The sequence below is a fragment of the Porites lutea genome, chromosome 1, assembly GCF_958299795.1.
Source record: "Porites lutea chromosome 1, jaPorLute2.1, whole genome shotgun sequence".
Classification (NCBI taxonomy): Eukaryota; Metazoa; Cnidaria; class Anthozoa; order Scleractinia; family Poritidae; genus Porites; species Porites lutea.
The window spans coordinates 36,840,359-36,855,647 of NC_133201.1; the positions used below are offsets into that span (position 1 = coordinate 36,840,359).

A 15,289-nucleotide genomic window follows, 5' to 3' on the forward strand; every position below is an offset into this window, starting at 1 on the left:
ATTTTGTTTTGAATAAGGGTATGGGCATGATTTTCAGTTGAACATGCCTACCGAGCGTAAAAATCGCATCCAGTCTGAGGATTAATGAGAGAGGGAAAATTTTATATATTTAGGCATGACAAAATTCAAGGGAACATTGGTACTTAGAAATAACATCTCATAGGCGTGAAAAAAATGGGTTCATGCCCTCGCAGCCCAAAATCGACCCAGCTAAACTTAGGTCCCAGATCTCTCGCCGGGTTAATAATTCATTCCCAGTTTTAGCTCCTCTGGTTTGGCATGCCGGGCATGCCGATGGTGAAGCCAGTTCGTTTGGCATGCCCGGCATGCCAGGCAAGAAATTGGCATGCCCAGCGAGACTGATTTTGATGTTCGCTTCAGCATCATATCCTGAGAATCACATATAATCGCCAAATATATCTTAGGGAGCTTGAAGTTACAGGTTTCATGCCTGGCAATAAATGCAGATTATAACAAAAAAAGTCATGTTTGTCACAATGTGTGTCACGGGATCGACTGGCAAAACTAAAGACAAAAGCCTGGATTTATAAATAAAAAGCACAACAAAACAACATTATTCATACATAAAATAGAATACTTAACTTGCAATCAAAGATTAATCCTTTTATTTCAAACCGATACTGACATTTCTGGGTCCACATTTAAATTTGATCGCGGAAAAGCGTCTTAAACAATAAGATAACAAATCTTCTCGGTATAAACTTATCCATGCTTAAGTTTTATCGTGTCGGAATGTTTCCCGGTCAACAGCATTAAAAGACTGGTGAAAATGAAGCTTACCAGGTCGTTCAAGTCAGTACGAGAGTACGACGTTAATACTGCAAAGACGTTCTGATTTGGTGAATTTGGACTGCCTTCTCAGAGAGATTTTGCTTAGTTTTTCAGTGCGCTCCTTGTCGGCTATGCGAATCTCGCAAACTGTTTTACTCCTCGCTGACGATAGTCCTTTGAGCAACGTCATCTGCGTCATCCGAAGATACCCCGAGCACGCACGAAATCGGCCGAATTTCCGCAGAAGTGTTTTCGCGGATGACGAGGAATCTAGTTTGTTCTAGCGTGGCAGTTGTGGCGTCACGATGTCATCATGTCTCTTCGCACTTGTTTGTCTTTTTTTTCTGCGGTGCATGGTTGAGATGTTGGTGAATGCTGGACAAGAAATGGATTCTGCGAGAGACTGTAAGTACAAATTTAGTATTAATTTGGTAAAGAAAAAGCCTGAATATCGAACAAATCCCGTGAATTATCCTTTTGGCATCCAGTTTATCTTGCTGTTGAGCATGCCTAAGAACTCCGGCGTAAGTGGTTGTCAACTTGTTCACTTCGGATTGTTTCTGTTTGTATGTCTTGTAATCTTCTTCTGCTGCTAAGAAGACTAGAGAAAACTTCAAAAATAAGAAACCAAAGCTAAAAAAAGTCAGTTCTAATTTTATAGCTCGAGTATAATTATTTTTGGCACCTACGGTCATATTTTTCCACTGTACTGGTAAAGTTACTTATTTTTGCTGCATAGTTTGACTGTTGTTGGAAAGACAATCAAACGGATATTACAATCACTTTTGGAGACAAAATAAAATATCCGTAAATCAAATGCCAAAATCAGATTTGAATTTCGCTTTAAAAAAATGAACATGCTGCGCGTGTCAATGCAAAGTTGTAAACAACTCAATATAAGCAGTCTGTGAATGTGCGTTTAGGTCCACAAAACTAATTTTTCTTTTCGATATCTCATCCAAGCAAAGACTTAGGCTTACATTGCTTGTCTACGAGTGTACTACAAAATGCTTTGCTACAGTAAGCCTCTGAGAGGCGATTCTGGTAAATTTATAGGACGCTAAAATGCAAATAATTCCAAGCTTAAACAACCTGGCTGGGTCCGACTTTTGAATTACAAAATGTTCAGGTTTGCCGGCTCTACTTTAAATGAACATGGTTTTTGAAATGATTTTGTAATATTTTAACCCGAAAATTATGATTAGGTTATAAAGCTTTTAAAACGGACGAAAACTAAGCTAATAAACATGTTCAATGTAAAAAACTAAGATTTAGTCGCTTTTTCAACTTTGCTTTTGGGGCCGAAAAATTTACCTTTACGCAAAAACAAAAGCAAATAATGAGGCTTTTATTGGACATATTTTCTGAGAATTTTATCTGATCAATTTAATGTCACGAGCATTGTTTTCGTATAGGAATTTTCCTAATTAAATGAGCTTTTAATTTAATAATTTTGATACTCTATAAACTTCTCATTTGATAGCCTCACTTTTTTATACTGGCCGATTGAGAAACAAATTCGCTCTCGTTAAATCCTATTTTATGACCTATTTATTAGAACTCTAGGTAACATACGAAATGATGTAACCGGACAGGCTTTAACCTTTGGTCCTAATTTATTTTTTCTTCGCAACCCCTAATCAGTTAACGGGCCGTGAAAGAATATCGCCACAAAAAGATTCGAAAAAGTTTTCGCTGAGTTTCCTTTACATATTCCTGCTTTATATGGGTCTACACCTTCCCTGCTTAAAAATGAAACTGTTGTTCGAGTGTCAGTCAAACTCGGGATAATCTTGACTTGCAAACCCAAATGCAAAGGTTTATTTCGCAGTAGAAGAGCGTGTAAACATCATCGAACAACGCAATGTAAATTGGCTAATGTGAAACCACGTTTCTTTCACTTTATTTACCATGCATTTATCTCAATTGCACACTCTTGTGAAATTAGCCTCAGACAATTAGTTGCGACCTTTAACAGACTTAACAAGCCAGTATGAAAATATGTTAAGAGAAGCTGAGCTCTACATGTTCTATTTCCTTGCATGTGTTAAGATTCCATTTCTTTTTTGTTACAGGTAACTTCCAGACATGACGAGGAGATAATTACTTTTCTAGAGAGCAATCCTTTGATACCGTCAGTTATTACTGACTTACTTTGAGTTAAAAACGAAGAACACAGACACTGGTAATGACAAAAAAACATTAATCCCTGGCAAGCCTACAAAACAAGAAAGAGGAACTCAGACTCCTTATCAAAATGTGAAACAAGATAAAAAGAGCTTTTCTAACGTAGGGAAAATTGCGTTCGAGAGATTTGTAATTGCAACGTTATATTCAAGCACATTGCATTGTCAAACATCATAATTTACTGAATAATGAACAGTGATTTTGGGGCTTAGCTCAGTTTGTAATGAACTTTGAAAGATGTTCTATAACCTTGTATTTTTAAAAGCTTTCATGGAACATAGATGCATTTTATTATACAATGAAAATAGTCTCTGTCTCTCTTTTTACTGATTTCAGTCAATTCTATTTTATTCGCAATGTGAAATGGGAATCCTATTAAAGACTCATTAAAAGGGGTGAGGAGTTTTTACAATCCCCCAACAGGTCATCTCCACGATGACGCTGTTTTATTACTTCGGCAGAATCCCTCAGGGTTTTACTTTCTTGTGAAAATTAGAGCTTTTGTTATTTAAACTTCGCTGGGACAACCAAATCTATGAAAATGAAAGGAATAGCAATGACGTCATCGAGTAACCGTACATCAAAAGATAAGCACTGTGATCTGTTTATTTTTTTTTTAGCCAGGCTTAAAATATCTGTAGATTCAAGGAATTATAACCTGTGCGTTGAAACATGCCAGAGACCGATTTTGGCATGCCCGGCATGACCCAGATTATGGCACGCCCGGCATTCCAGAGAATTTAGCATGCCGGGCATGTCAGAAAATTTGGCATGCCCGGCATGCCGGGGATTTTGCTGGGTATGAATTACTTATTACTAGAACCTACGCTTCTCGCGGCCTGGGTGAGAAGGTCACAGAACCTCAAATTATGCTTACAGGGCATGCGAAATTCAGTTGCATGCCAATTTCAATGCAAAACCACTCTGGGGCCACCCCCTCTATTACCAGTGAGCAAATCATTGACGATAGGCATGGGAAAAATCCTTGCATGCTAACCAACATTGAAAACGTTGCAGAAATGTCCTCAATTGCTGAGTCATGCCCTAGGGGAGGCTTTAAAATACAGAATCTCCTGACATGGATGAGGGAATTTTCCGTAAACAGCATGTGATCATGCCGGCTAGGACGTATTGCCTCCGTATTGCCCCTTTTTACAGCTAGCTAGGCTCATTTTTAGGTTCCATGGCCTGAAATGACGAAAAATTCATGCCCTAAATGTAAAAAGTCCAAAAACGTCCTCGAAATTTTAGTTTCCAAGCCGTTTACTACAAGCCATGTCACGTACGAAGGCATCCTCGTCTCCAGACTCTCGTGTCTCTCTCAGCCGGAAGGTTTCTCCGAACCAGGACCAGAAGGCCCCGTCAGCCAACAGGAACGGGGGGGTCTGGATGAAATTAAAGTCAGGTCAGCATTATAGATCCCATCGACCGTAGTCCCTTTCTCCCCTCATGAAATTGACAAGAAGTAGAACTGTTTTCTGCTTTTATCTCACACTCAGATGATATTTCGAGCTGGAAATGTTCATTAAAGTGCAAGTCTCTTCAATTTGAAAGAAAAAAAAAATTGATACGAAGGAAAGTAGGATTCGAACCCACGACCCACAAGGTCCAGTATACTACGTTCACCACTAGACCACTGATCGACGATTTGCTGGATAACTGAATTACATATAGCATCAACCCCAACCCAAAAAAAGGAGCCTAACCAGTTTCGAAACAGTGCTTAACCCTAACCAGTAGATGCAGTGCTTAATCCTAATCAGTAAAGGGTAAAACTACGTTGTCTAAATTTCATGAGGTGTCCGAAGGGGCTACGGTCGATGCATGGGGTCTAATGATAGTGCATGAGTCGCGCATGGGGGTTTCTTCCCCATTCCCTCACGGGCCTTTTTCTTTCGCGCTCGCAAATGACTATTTATCATTCCCCGTGCTAGCGAAAAAAATACCAAACAAAATATAAAGTGAATGAACAAGAGAAATTTTTGGTACGATATTATACATCGTAGATGGTGTTAGATAACGTTACTTTATCTTCTGTCTCACGAAATTGACAATAGTCACTTCAGTGTTCAGTATTGATCACGACGTATCAACCACCTACCAAATGCTGTATATATGAGACAAATAAGACTGGTTGATATTCAGATCAGTTTTCAGTGACCTCTACACCTTGATATTGTTTTACTCATTTATTGTTTTTCGCCTTTTTCATGAAAGAGTGTAGCAGAACTCTTGGACTACAACAGTTATTCCAAACAAGCATTCCCTGTCATCAATCGAAAGCTACTGTTTCGATTCTCCAGAGTTCAAGAGAAGTGAAGGTGAAAAGAGGACAGTTCAAACATAAGTTGGCCATTTTAGCCATGGCGGTTAAATGTTGCAGAAAAGTGGGAGTTGGTTTTTGCTTCTTCAACATAACTCCCGGAGGTATGGGTGCAATAAAATCTAATTTTAAAAATCCTGTAGTATTAGTTTCTGGTTATTCGAGAGATCGCGCGAGACGAGGGCCAGCGATCGAAACGCGAGGCATTATGGACCGACCCAACGTGAGTGGTCGGGTAAGATGTCTGATATCAACTACAAATAGGCGCAGGCGCTCCTTTTTCCATTTCCTTACGCTTCCCTCTGAGATATCCTGCCTGCTCATTGTTCCCTTCTAGACAGTGTTTGCGTCAATCGTCTGACCCAACTTAAAACGCTGAAAGCTTGTAAAAGAACATTGTCTTCCCCGTAAAATGTTCCTTAGTCGCTTGAAAAAAGCTTCTGGCAACAAAATAAGCTTGAATTTGGCATGATTAATATGTGACATTACGAACATTCGCATCCAAGCAAATGGCTCTGAACTTAGTCGAAGCAACAGGGGAAATAGCGTGCGAATCGAAGGTAAGATGACATCGCTTGACATACGCATACTCAAAATCATCATGGCTAAAGGAACCTCCCAAATCAAGTTTTAGCTCTTACTGCTCTTAGGCACAGTCTCCACCAAGAATGGTGGGATGGTCACAAGGATGTTCGCCCGGAGAGCTCGCAGTAATAGGAAGAAAACGTAGGGGACAAAAGAGAAATATAAGCAAAAAGAAGTATTACAATAGTGACTACTCTTGAAGCAACAGACTTCTACATCTTGATGTTGTTTTATTTCTATTATCAGTTATTAGCTTCTTATTAGTTGCTGGGCTTGGAGGAAAATGGACAGTAATGTGTATTTCTCTCTTCAACTGCTAGAACGCAACTGAGCTACAAAATCAGCCACCTGTTGTGTTGAGGGTGTAGTTCTGTCAGGATTTTTTTCCCTTTCGATATTTCCTGTATCAGATTTTTCTATAGCAACAGTATCACTGGTGTTCAATTCTGTTTTTGTCTCAGAAAAGGATGTGTAACTATTTGGTGTACTTTCATTCCATGACGAGTGATAATTGGGAAAAAGGGCCGCGCCCATGGAGGGAGGGCCCTGAGGAGGTTGCCATGGAGGAAAATTCTGTTGCCACAGCGACGGAGGAGGTGGTGGGACGTTGATTGGAAATCTTGGTTGCCATGTCAATTGATGTGGTAGAGAAGTTGGTGGCACGTTGCCAGGAGGTCGCCACTGATACCCAGTCCATTGCGGTTGAATATACTCCTGAGGGGGAGGTGGAAGAACTGGAAACTCAGGGAGAGGTGGTACCGGTGTTTGTTGATATTGATTTTGTACTGGGGCTTCGTTGTCAGTTTTCTGTTCTTGATAACGCTTATCAAGGCTTCCGTCTTGCTGTTCTGGTCCTTTATCAGCTGTTTCATTTTTGTGTTTGAACAGCTTCGCTGGTTCTTTCCAGGTATTTTTGCTTGTCTGTTCTTTTGCATCTTCGTAGTAGAAAGCGGGCGGAGCAAACTCTTGAACTCTTTCAGACCGAGGATCACTACGTGAAAATGAGCCGCCTCTGTCGGTTTGCTCTGAGAAGAAAGCAGAAAACCGTCAATGAACTGTCTTTGTCGCAGAGAATCATTGGAAAACTCGCCAGTCCGACAAAATCCTACCTACGGTCGAATATAATGGCCGTACATAACATTCTCAATAGCAATTGAATTGAAAACAAGTTTAAGTGGACCTGTTCACAAGTAACAAGTTTGTCCTGAAACGAGACGAAACGATACATACAAACTTTTAGTTAGGTTTACTGAGCCTGTTAGTGTATGATGTAAATGTCAATAGTTTCACGAGGAAGTAATTTTGCTGCATTTTCGTGCGCTCACAATCATTGGGCTGCCTGTGGCATAGCCCAATCAGGATTTACTTTTCATTGCCTATGTCAAAAAATAGGACAAAATAGAAAGCGTTATGTTTTTTCGTTGAATTGCGAGGGCGTCCCAGGAGTATAGACAGACCTAAAATAATGCTCATGTTTAGTCTAAAAAATGATAAAAACAAAGACAGTCGATCCACTTACTTATCTTATGTTTTGCCCATTCTGGTAAATCAGGTTTCTTTTCTGACCTTTCGGTAGGAAAACCCTTCTGTCTTTCCTTCGTCTCCTTATTGACGGACTTCTCTTCAACACTTTGTTCCACTGTGCTTTCCCCATTGGATGTTTGTATGCCATGTCCTCCAGTTTGTTCACTATCAGTGACTGTTTCTTCGTCTAATTCCCCTGACGCTTTCAGCTTTTTCAGTTTTCTCTCTCGCACTTTCGCGAGTCGGGCGTCCAAGGCAGCTTTCCTTTTGTCTTTCAGTTTTTGAGCGCGGAGTCGCTGTTCCATTGTCTAATGAGAGAGAAAAGATCATCTTAAGATAAGAAATTGCAAGTTTTTAGATCGAGACTTAACAAAAAGTGAACACCGAGCAGAATTTTAAGCCCTTTTCATGAAACCTAGATAATTAACAAAATACTGTAAAAAGTGGGATTCACTTTGATGTCGGGTGTAAATTATGGAAAACTATTTGTTTGCCTCCATCAAGACACTCTACCTGTTCTCTTAGTTTGTCTAAAGTCTTCATCTGCTCTTGTCTTTCTTCTTCGATTGTTGAAAACTGATAATATCCTACACCATGGTTGCGAACCTCTTTTGGTTCAAAAAAAAAAAGGAAAATTGAAAAGGTTACGTCGTTGTAAAAACCATAAACGCGAGTACATTAACGGAACTATCTATTTATATTCTCGAAAGGATACTGTACTTTCAGCTTCGACGTAAGTCACTAGACCAGACTGGATCAACTACTATCCGAGTCCATAATCATCTTTTCGTACTCAAACGTTTCGAGCCTACGGATGACCTCAAAAGAGTAACTGCTCAAATACGGTGGCTATTTTAAGGCCGCTGCTGAGACTGGGCCCAAGTTGTGCCGAACTGCCCTGTGGGACTGTTTTGGGGCTAAACAATAGATCCAGGTTCATGCGCAACCTACAATCATAGACAAAAGTCTTGGGACACTTGTATTTCTGGGACGTTTTCCGATTCGCACAGGCCCAAACCCTTCCCTCACCCCACAAACAATGCTGGAAGTGTTCATCCGGAAATTTTTTCGAGTTTCAACTTTGTATGGGTTCGGGGAGGGACAACTGCAGGAAATTTATGAAAATAAATCTCGCGAGCAGTTAGTGAACTGTTACCTTCTGATGTCATAGATTTTGCAATGTTACCGGCTCAGAGATTTTGGCAGGAAACAGTTTGATTGTTAGATGTCATGTGACCTGGCAGTAACCAATGATAACACGCACTGTTGGGAAAAAATTCCCAGCTATAATTTTTATAAGTATAGGTAATAGCATGATTTGTAGTGATATTTGGCATAAATACCACGAGTGATATTTCAAAATTGTTATACGTAATTTCACGAGCCGATAGGCGAGTGAAATTTGAGACAATTTTGAAATATCACCAGTTGTATTTATGCCAAATATCACGTACAAATCATGCTATTATTTGTTTATACTACTACCCGCAAAAGGTTTGTAATTTTCACATGTAGGTATTTCAAATTAAGCTGAAATACCACTGTCTAAGCCAATCAAATTGCAGAAATTTCTCATGTAGTAGTATAACAATTGTAATTGATTACCCACCAGACATTTACGTGTCCATGAGTTACAGATCGAATAGGCCATTTGCACTATGACGTCATTTTTCTACTTTGACCAGAATTCTTTTTGGTTTTCTTTTCAAATTAAATTTGGTAATCTCACTGAGGTTTAAATAACAAAAGCCCTAATTTGCACAAGAAAGAAAACCTTGAAGAATTCTGGTCATAGTACAGTCAAACCGAACACCTAATTATTACGGACAGTTTGCTCTGTCCCTGGGAATAAAAAGCCCTTATAAAATTTTCTCTAAATTCAACCTGCTTAATACGGACACTTTCTATGGCCCCATCCGTGTACATATTAATGGGGTTTGACTGTAGCAAAATGTCATCACACAAATGTCCTATTGGAATTTGAAATGTTGGTTTTTGAGAAGAGGGGAAAAGCAAGGAAGAAAATTAACAACAAATTTAGCCCACATTTATGGTGTAGGCACTGGGATTTCAACTCAGGCCACACTGATGGGAAGCAAGTGCTCTCATCACTGTGCCACTCTTGCTCCCCAAATAAGTAATAGCCAGTAAACGAAGTGATAGAATCCAAAATAATCCCATGGAGCAATCCCACACAACAGCAACCCAGTCTTATGTACCACCTCAAAACTGTCAAATAAGCAGTACTTTCCTGTTGCACTTTTAAAGCTGGTGGTTCTCAATGAAATCTAGTCTCCTTCACAGCCGCTCAAACTGGAGTCACACAATGCTCCTCGCCTCCAGCATTGTGTGACTCCACCCCAAGCAGCCGGCAAGAAGACTGAATGAAATCCTATAGTGTGACTATTTAGATAATTAGCAAGCATCGAATGAGGCTTAGACTTGCCACAAGTCGACTGTCTAAATGAGGCTGAGTAGGATGTGGAATTCTGAAGATTGCGGAGAATCTTGCCCACGCATAATTTGTGTAATTTGTCCTGAACAAATCAAAATTATTTACCGTCAAATCTTATGTCTTGATAGTGAACAGGTCCAATTGGCTTATTTAGGGCTTCTTCTTCTTCCTTCTCCCATTTTTGCCTCATCAGTTCTCTTCTCATGTCTTCAGACAACAGTGTTGGTGGACTGCATTAAAAATAAAGCACAAAAACAAGTTAAGGATGACATTTGTTATGCACTCTCATAAGCTTAAAGTTACAGAGAAACAGGCAGACAAAAATGTGGAGGATGAAAAAATGAATGATCAGGTCATTATGACTTATGACAAGTCTTGCACTGCAGCCTTTAACCACAGAAATGCAAGAGCAGACTATATATATTAACTGACCAAGAACGCTGGAAAAGATTTAAACTGAGCAAAATATAGAGACTAACCTCTGTCGATTGCTGATATCTTTGTCCATCTCTTGCAAATGTTTCAGATCTTTTCGAAGACATCTTCTGGATCTACCTAAAGAGTCTACATAGTCAACCCTGGAAACAACAATTATATTTAAAAACACTATTAATAATAAATTTTATTCCTTTTCTTCTCTCCACAAATCAGACCCCCCTGGCATTACTGCTGCCGCCGTGTCAACAACGCTTTTATTTCACTTGCTTGATTTTTGGGAAAGACTCTGCATGAATTAAGTAACTAAGATCTTTGTTGAGCATGCATGGCATGTTGCTAAGATAATTATAGGTTCAAACCCAGGCCTAATGAACCATGCGCTTGAAACAGCAGGCTCAGTTATCACTATCGGCTTACCAATTAAGGGATGCTTGCAGTTGAAAAAACCAGTTTGACAAGAGAGAAGAAGATTGACTAGCTCAGAAGTTCAGGTTATGGCGACCTCAAAGGTTTGTCGTGATTCAGGCAGAACCTCCTTTTCTCCTTTTCACTCAAGAAGACAAAAGAATGCTTTGCTCACAGGGTATTTAATACCAATGACATGTTCGTGGCAGTAGCTGAGAGAGGGAAAAGACTTCTCCTTTTGCCTACAGATAAAATCTGGCGACTTACAAGGGGACAGGAAGTTACTAAAGTAAGACAAACTATGATACTGGAAGAGCTACAGTAGAAGAGCTGGGAGGACCAGGAAGAAAGATTGGAAAACAGCTGGGGACTATTACAGCACTGTAGGCCCTTGGCAGTTGCTAAGTCATGTTGTTAAAAAAATTAACATAAAAAAAATAAAAAACACACACTATGTTGCCTGGAGAGAAAGAAATGCACTTGGGAAAGAACTAAGGAAATTACCACCTTTAAAAATTATATGTAAGCTTTATGTTCGTCTTGTCCCAGAATGCACATTGCTTGTTCCACAAGACTGATCAGCTGAAAAGGGCCTACAGTATTGGGCCAAGGAGTGTTTAGAAACAAGTTGGTTTGGAACTTTCCGGAAAATATCAGAAAACAGCTGGTGGATATTTGGGAGGATGCATGATAGTGAGGCAGAATAGACTGGGCAAGAAATTTTAGAAGACAGCTGGCAACTACTTCAATAACTTGTCAGCTTCTGTCCTCAGGTGCTTAAGCAGACGTAAGATTTAAAGGTACAGTAAAATCAGTTTCTCACCATTCTTCTTCAGGTCCTGATGGTGGTGGAATGTCTTCATCTTTCAGTGTTTCTGAATCCTGATCACTCTCTTCATCCTGACAATCAGATTTCATCATCAAAGCTATTGAGTCACTGATGCTGTCATGCAAGTGCAATGGCCCTTATGCAAAATGACTAGCTGATATAAAGTACCTCCTGAGCTTGATAAAATAAGTCAAGCAGAATTGATTCCATTTACACAACCAAGGGTTGAACTGGGAGGGGGATTGAGGGGTAAGGGCCGTCTTTAAGAAAAAGAAAATGCCGCTGTGGGCTCAGGTGGCATACCTAATTCTATATTTGTTGTAACAATCAACATCCAGCATTAAATTAGAGAGTCTGACTGGGCTTAGCCTACATAGTTGGCACAAACGTTTTTAGGGAAAAAGTAGGAATATCAAGTATGTGCACGATGCTATTTGTTATGCCTGACTTTGAAATTTAACAAATAGACCCCATCCCCTGGAGAGCTGTTTTATGTGTAAAAGATTCATGTGCACCTGTTGTAAGTAAAATTTAACCCCAGGTCAAAGCAGAATTGCTTTTATCTCCTATGAATAATTACAGCTAAGAAACAACAAAAAATCTGAATCAACTAAGCTAAATACTGGTTTAACATGAGAGGGGCTTTTACCAGACAAGTACAACACAATCCAATAATGTATCTGCTATACCATGCAGTAATGTGAAAAATTGTGTAAAAATTTTCAGAATGACAGGATGTAAATTTGACAAAAGTAAACCAAAGAAAATAGAATGATGCAAATGACAATTTCATCACCTTTGAATAAACTTTCTTGTGAAAATCTACCAGGAATCTGCCTCCATCTTCACCATCATCTTCATCTTAAGAAAGAAAAGATTAAGAGAGCATAGTTTTAACCAGATGAATCTCATAAAAGGTATGAGGTTAATTACTAAGATAATAATAATTATTGTATATGTTATTATAAATACTCTCCTGATAATTAACTAGCTTGAAAGTTTGTAATGGTTACCAGGGTTCAAAGCAAAGATTGGAAACAAAAGTAACAATAAATTAATCAGCAACACAGTACCTTCAATCTCTCCTCTTGCCATCTTTTCATACAAAGCTGCTTTAGCTTCCAAGACCTGTCTGTTGGAAGGAAGGTTAATCAAGAGAGGTTAGAAAGAAGAGCACGTATTTTTTCATACCCACTACATATTAACAGAAATTTAAAAAAAAATTCAGACTGGAAAACAGTATCCCTTTCACTAAAAAACACTGCATTCATTTCCTAAACCTTTGGAAAGAAGTTTACTAAATAAATTGCTGAAACTGCAATTCTGGCTGTAAGTTTGAGAAATATTGTACCACATATGGGCAATTACTATCATTTTGGCTGACAGTTTGAGCGTGAAGAATTAATCCCAGAATTACCTGTCTCGGAAAGTACACGTACTTCTTTGGTAAGAAAAATGCATGGCAACTAAAATTCTTGAAGTATACCTACCGATTTATAGTTCAATCCTTGCACTGTACAATGTAAGTACAATAACTAAACTTGACTGATCGTAATCAATTTCTACATGCTCTTCCTAAGTATTTTAAAAGTTTGTTTACATGAAACAAGATACCTGTGGAAAAAGAATGCAACATTTCCGGTGTGCATGCAGGCTAACTGATAGCGACAAAATTGACGCTAATAAAATGACAAAAACAATATTCTCCATGGATTGTTTATATTTCTGGAGGTGGTTTTAGATGGTTTTAGGTCATTCTTTGTTTTAGTATTTACCCAAGGGAAAAGCCAATGTGGATATCAATTGATTTTTACGGCATTTTGAGATTTAAGGATAGATAATGTTATGGCTATTTGGACTGTTCAATTTTAAACATTTTTATAAAACTTAATTTCCCCTGAATAAAATATTACCTTGACTTTTGCAGGGCTTGTTGCTCTTCCAAGGACAGTTCATCTTGTTTAATAGCAGTTGTCTTTGAGCCTGTATCTTTGGTCTCTTTTTTCACTTTTGCCCAAACTGGAGGTTTCTAGAAAAAAAGAAAAGACGAGGGTATTGGTTACTAGAATTTACTAAAATTTCAGCTTGGAATAACTTCAAATCCTGTCAATCATCCGACTCAGCTCCTTAAAAAGGAAATTCACAAACAGCAACCCTATGTTCATAACCTACTGTCAGAACAAGCTATGATATCAAAAATCACACTGAACTGTGTACAAATCTGTAGCATATGACGTCGATTATAATAGTTGAGGTTATCTGAATCTGTAGACAAAATTTCAGGAATCAAACAAGACAGAAATTTCTTGCTGTACTGTTTGCTTATCAATTCTATTAAATTTAAGCCAATATTGTAGAGGCACGCACAGATAACAGCTTGAATAAACTTACCTTGTGTTGTCGATTGATTTTCTGTTCAGTTCCGGCAAGTTTCTCTCGCTTGAACTCAGATTCCTTACGGATGAGCTCTGCTTTTAAGTCAACAATCTATGAGAACAGTAGAATACATGATAATCAAGCCCACGCATACGGTCATGTGTATGGTAGATGGAAAACAAAACAAAGAATGACTTTTTATTACCGAAGCTTCGTTCAGATCGAAAACTCTTTTGGCCGCCATTTTGTTCTTGTTTGTGTTTCCGCTGTCTGGTAAGGTTTCTTTTGGTGGGCTCAATAGACCCTTTTCCCGTTCCAGGCTCCCGGGAAAGTCCAGCCCTCGGTTGTCCAAAGGATCCACCGGATAGATAGTGCAATCAGTTTCCCCAATACTTATCCGGTCGATAGCGCTATCCAACGTTTGATCGAAAGACCGGGGCTAGCTAAAAAAGAGGTTGATAAGAACATATGTAGTTTGACACATTAGGGATTCAAGGTTAAGATTTAAAGGATGGGAGCTTTGTTGGTCGAGACCGTTCAAGGTGTTCCAGCCTTTATGCAAGGCTAAGGGACGGACCATTATTTTTTTGACGGGGGTGTCGGAAAATTTTCGCATGAAAACATTTTTTTATATGCGGCTTGTGCTGCAAACAATTTTTGGGGGGTCTTCGTCTTCGTGCAAACACTTTCTTTTTCACTTGCACTACAATTTATTTCAGTGTTTACAGACTCTGCAAACAATTTATTTCAAACTTTTCCAACCCCTCCCCCCTCCCCCGTCAAAAAATAATGGTCCGTCCCTAATATCATTTTACAAAATTTGTCCAGGGGGATAAGGACACGAACCGATCAGTAATCAGCTCCCTTTTTTAAGTGGGGGGCAAGAATCGGCGGTCAGGTCAGAAAAAAAAAACAGGAAGAAAGAAAGGAAGGCCTTCTAGCACTCTCCCTTACTAGTGTTGTTGTTAAATTATTTTGTTTTCAGGGATCAGGTCATAAGTAGGCGTTGAATTGACTTTTAATTTGTCAAAAAGGAAAGTTGTTATGCTCTTAGAACACAAGTCTTGTATTGTGTTTCTTTCCTGCCAGTATAATACAAAAAGGAACGAACGAATGAACAAACTAATAGGGAAACCGGAAAGCAAGCTATTTATGGGTATGGCCATGTCAAGTGTACCGGGGGTAGCAAGAGCGGAAAGCTCAGTCCGAGTGAATGATGGCGCCGATCTCGTCAGGAGGATTTAACTTTTGAACCTGTGAACAAAATCCTGTGAAATCTAGTATGGTTACCTTTGAAATGAAATGTCTTAAACGGTACTTTCACATGGTACGGTACTATTTATTAAGTATGTAGTTCCAACTGTTGAGGGAAAGA

At 39.1% G+C, this 15,289-nt stretch overlaps 1 protein-coding gene across 1 annotated transcript; it reads right to left on the reverse strand.

Moving 5' to 3' along the window:
* Positions 1–6,141: 6,141 nt before the first annotated feature.
* On the reverse strand, positions 6,142–14,168 carry LOC140938048 (coiled-coil domain-containing protein 174-like). The gene is made up of 11 exons (XM_073387593.1): positions 14,120–14,168; positions 13,930–14,025; positions 13,452–13,567; positions 12,612–12,670; positions 12,335–12,399; positions 11,533–11,609; positions 10,346–10,444; positions 9,972–10,096; positions 7,925–8,019; positions 7,407–7,719; positions 6,142–6,912 (listed from the first exon to the last, which is right to left on the reverse strand). The coding sequence occupies exons 1-11, from the start codon at positions 14,156–14,158 to the stop codon at positions 6,197–6,199; spliced, it is 1,800 nt and encodes a 599-aa protein (XP_073243694.1). The 5' UTR covers positions 14,159–14,168; the 3' UTR covers positions 6,142–6,196.
* Between the last annotated feature and the right edge of the window lie 1,121 nt (positions 14,169–15,289).

Coding starts and splice junctions, on each gene's coding strand:
- LOC140938048 (XM_073387593.1), bottom strand. CDS start 14,158: ATGGCGGCCAAAAGAGTTTTCGATCTGAACGAAGCTTCG. Junction 14,026..14,119: donor TCGATCTGAACGAAGCTTCG/GTAATAAAAAGT, acceptor CTGTTCTCATAG/ATTGTTGACTTAAAAGCAGA. Junction 7,720..7,924: donor TAGACAAACTAAGAGAACAG/GTAGAGTGTCTT, acceptor CTCTCTCATTAG/ACAATGGAACAGCGACTCCG.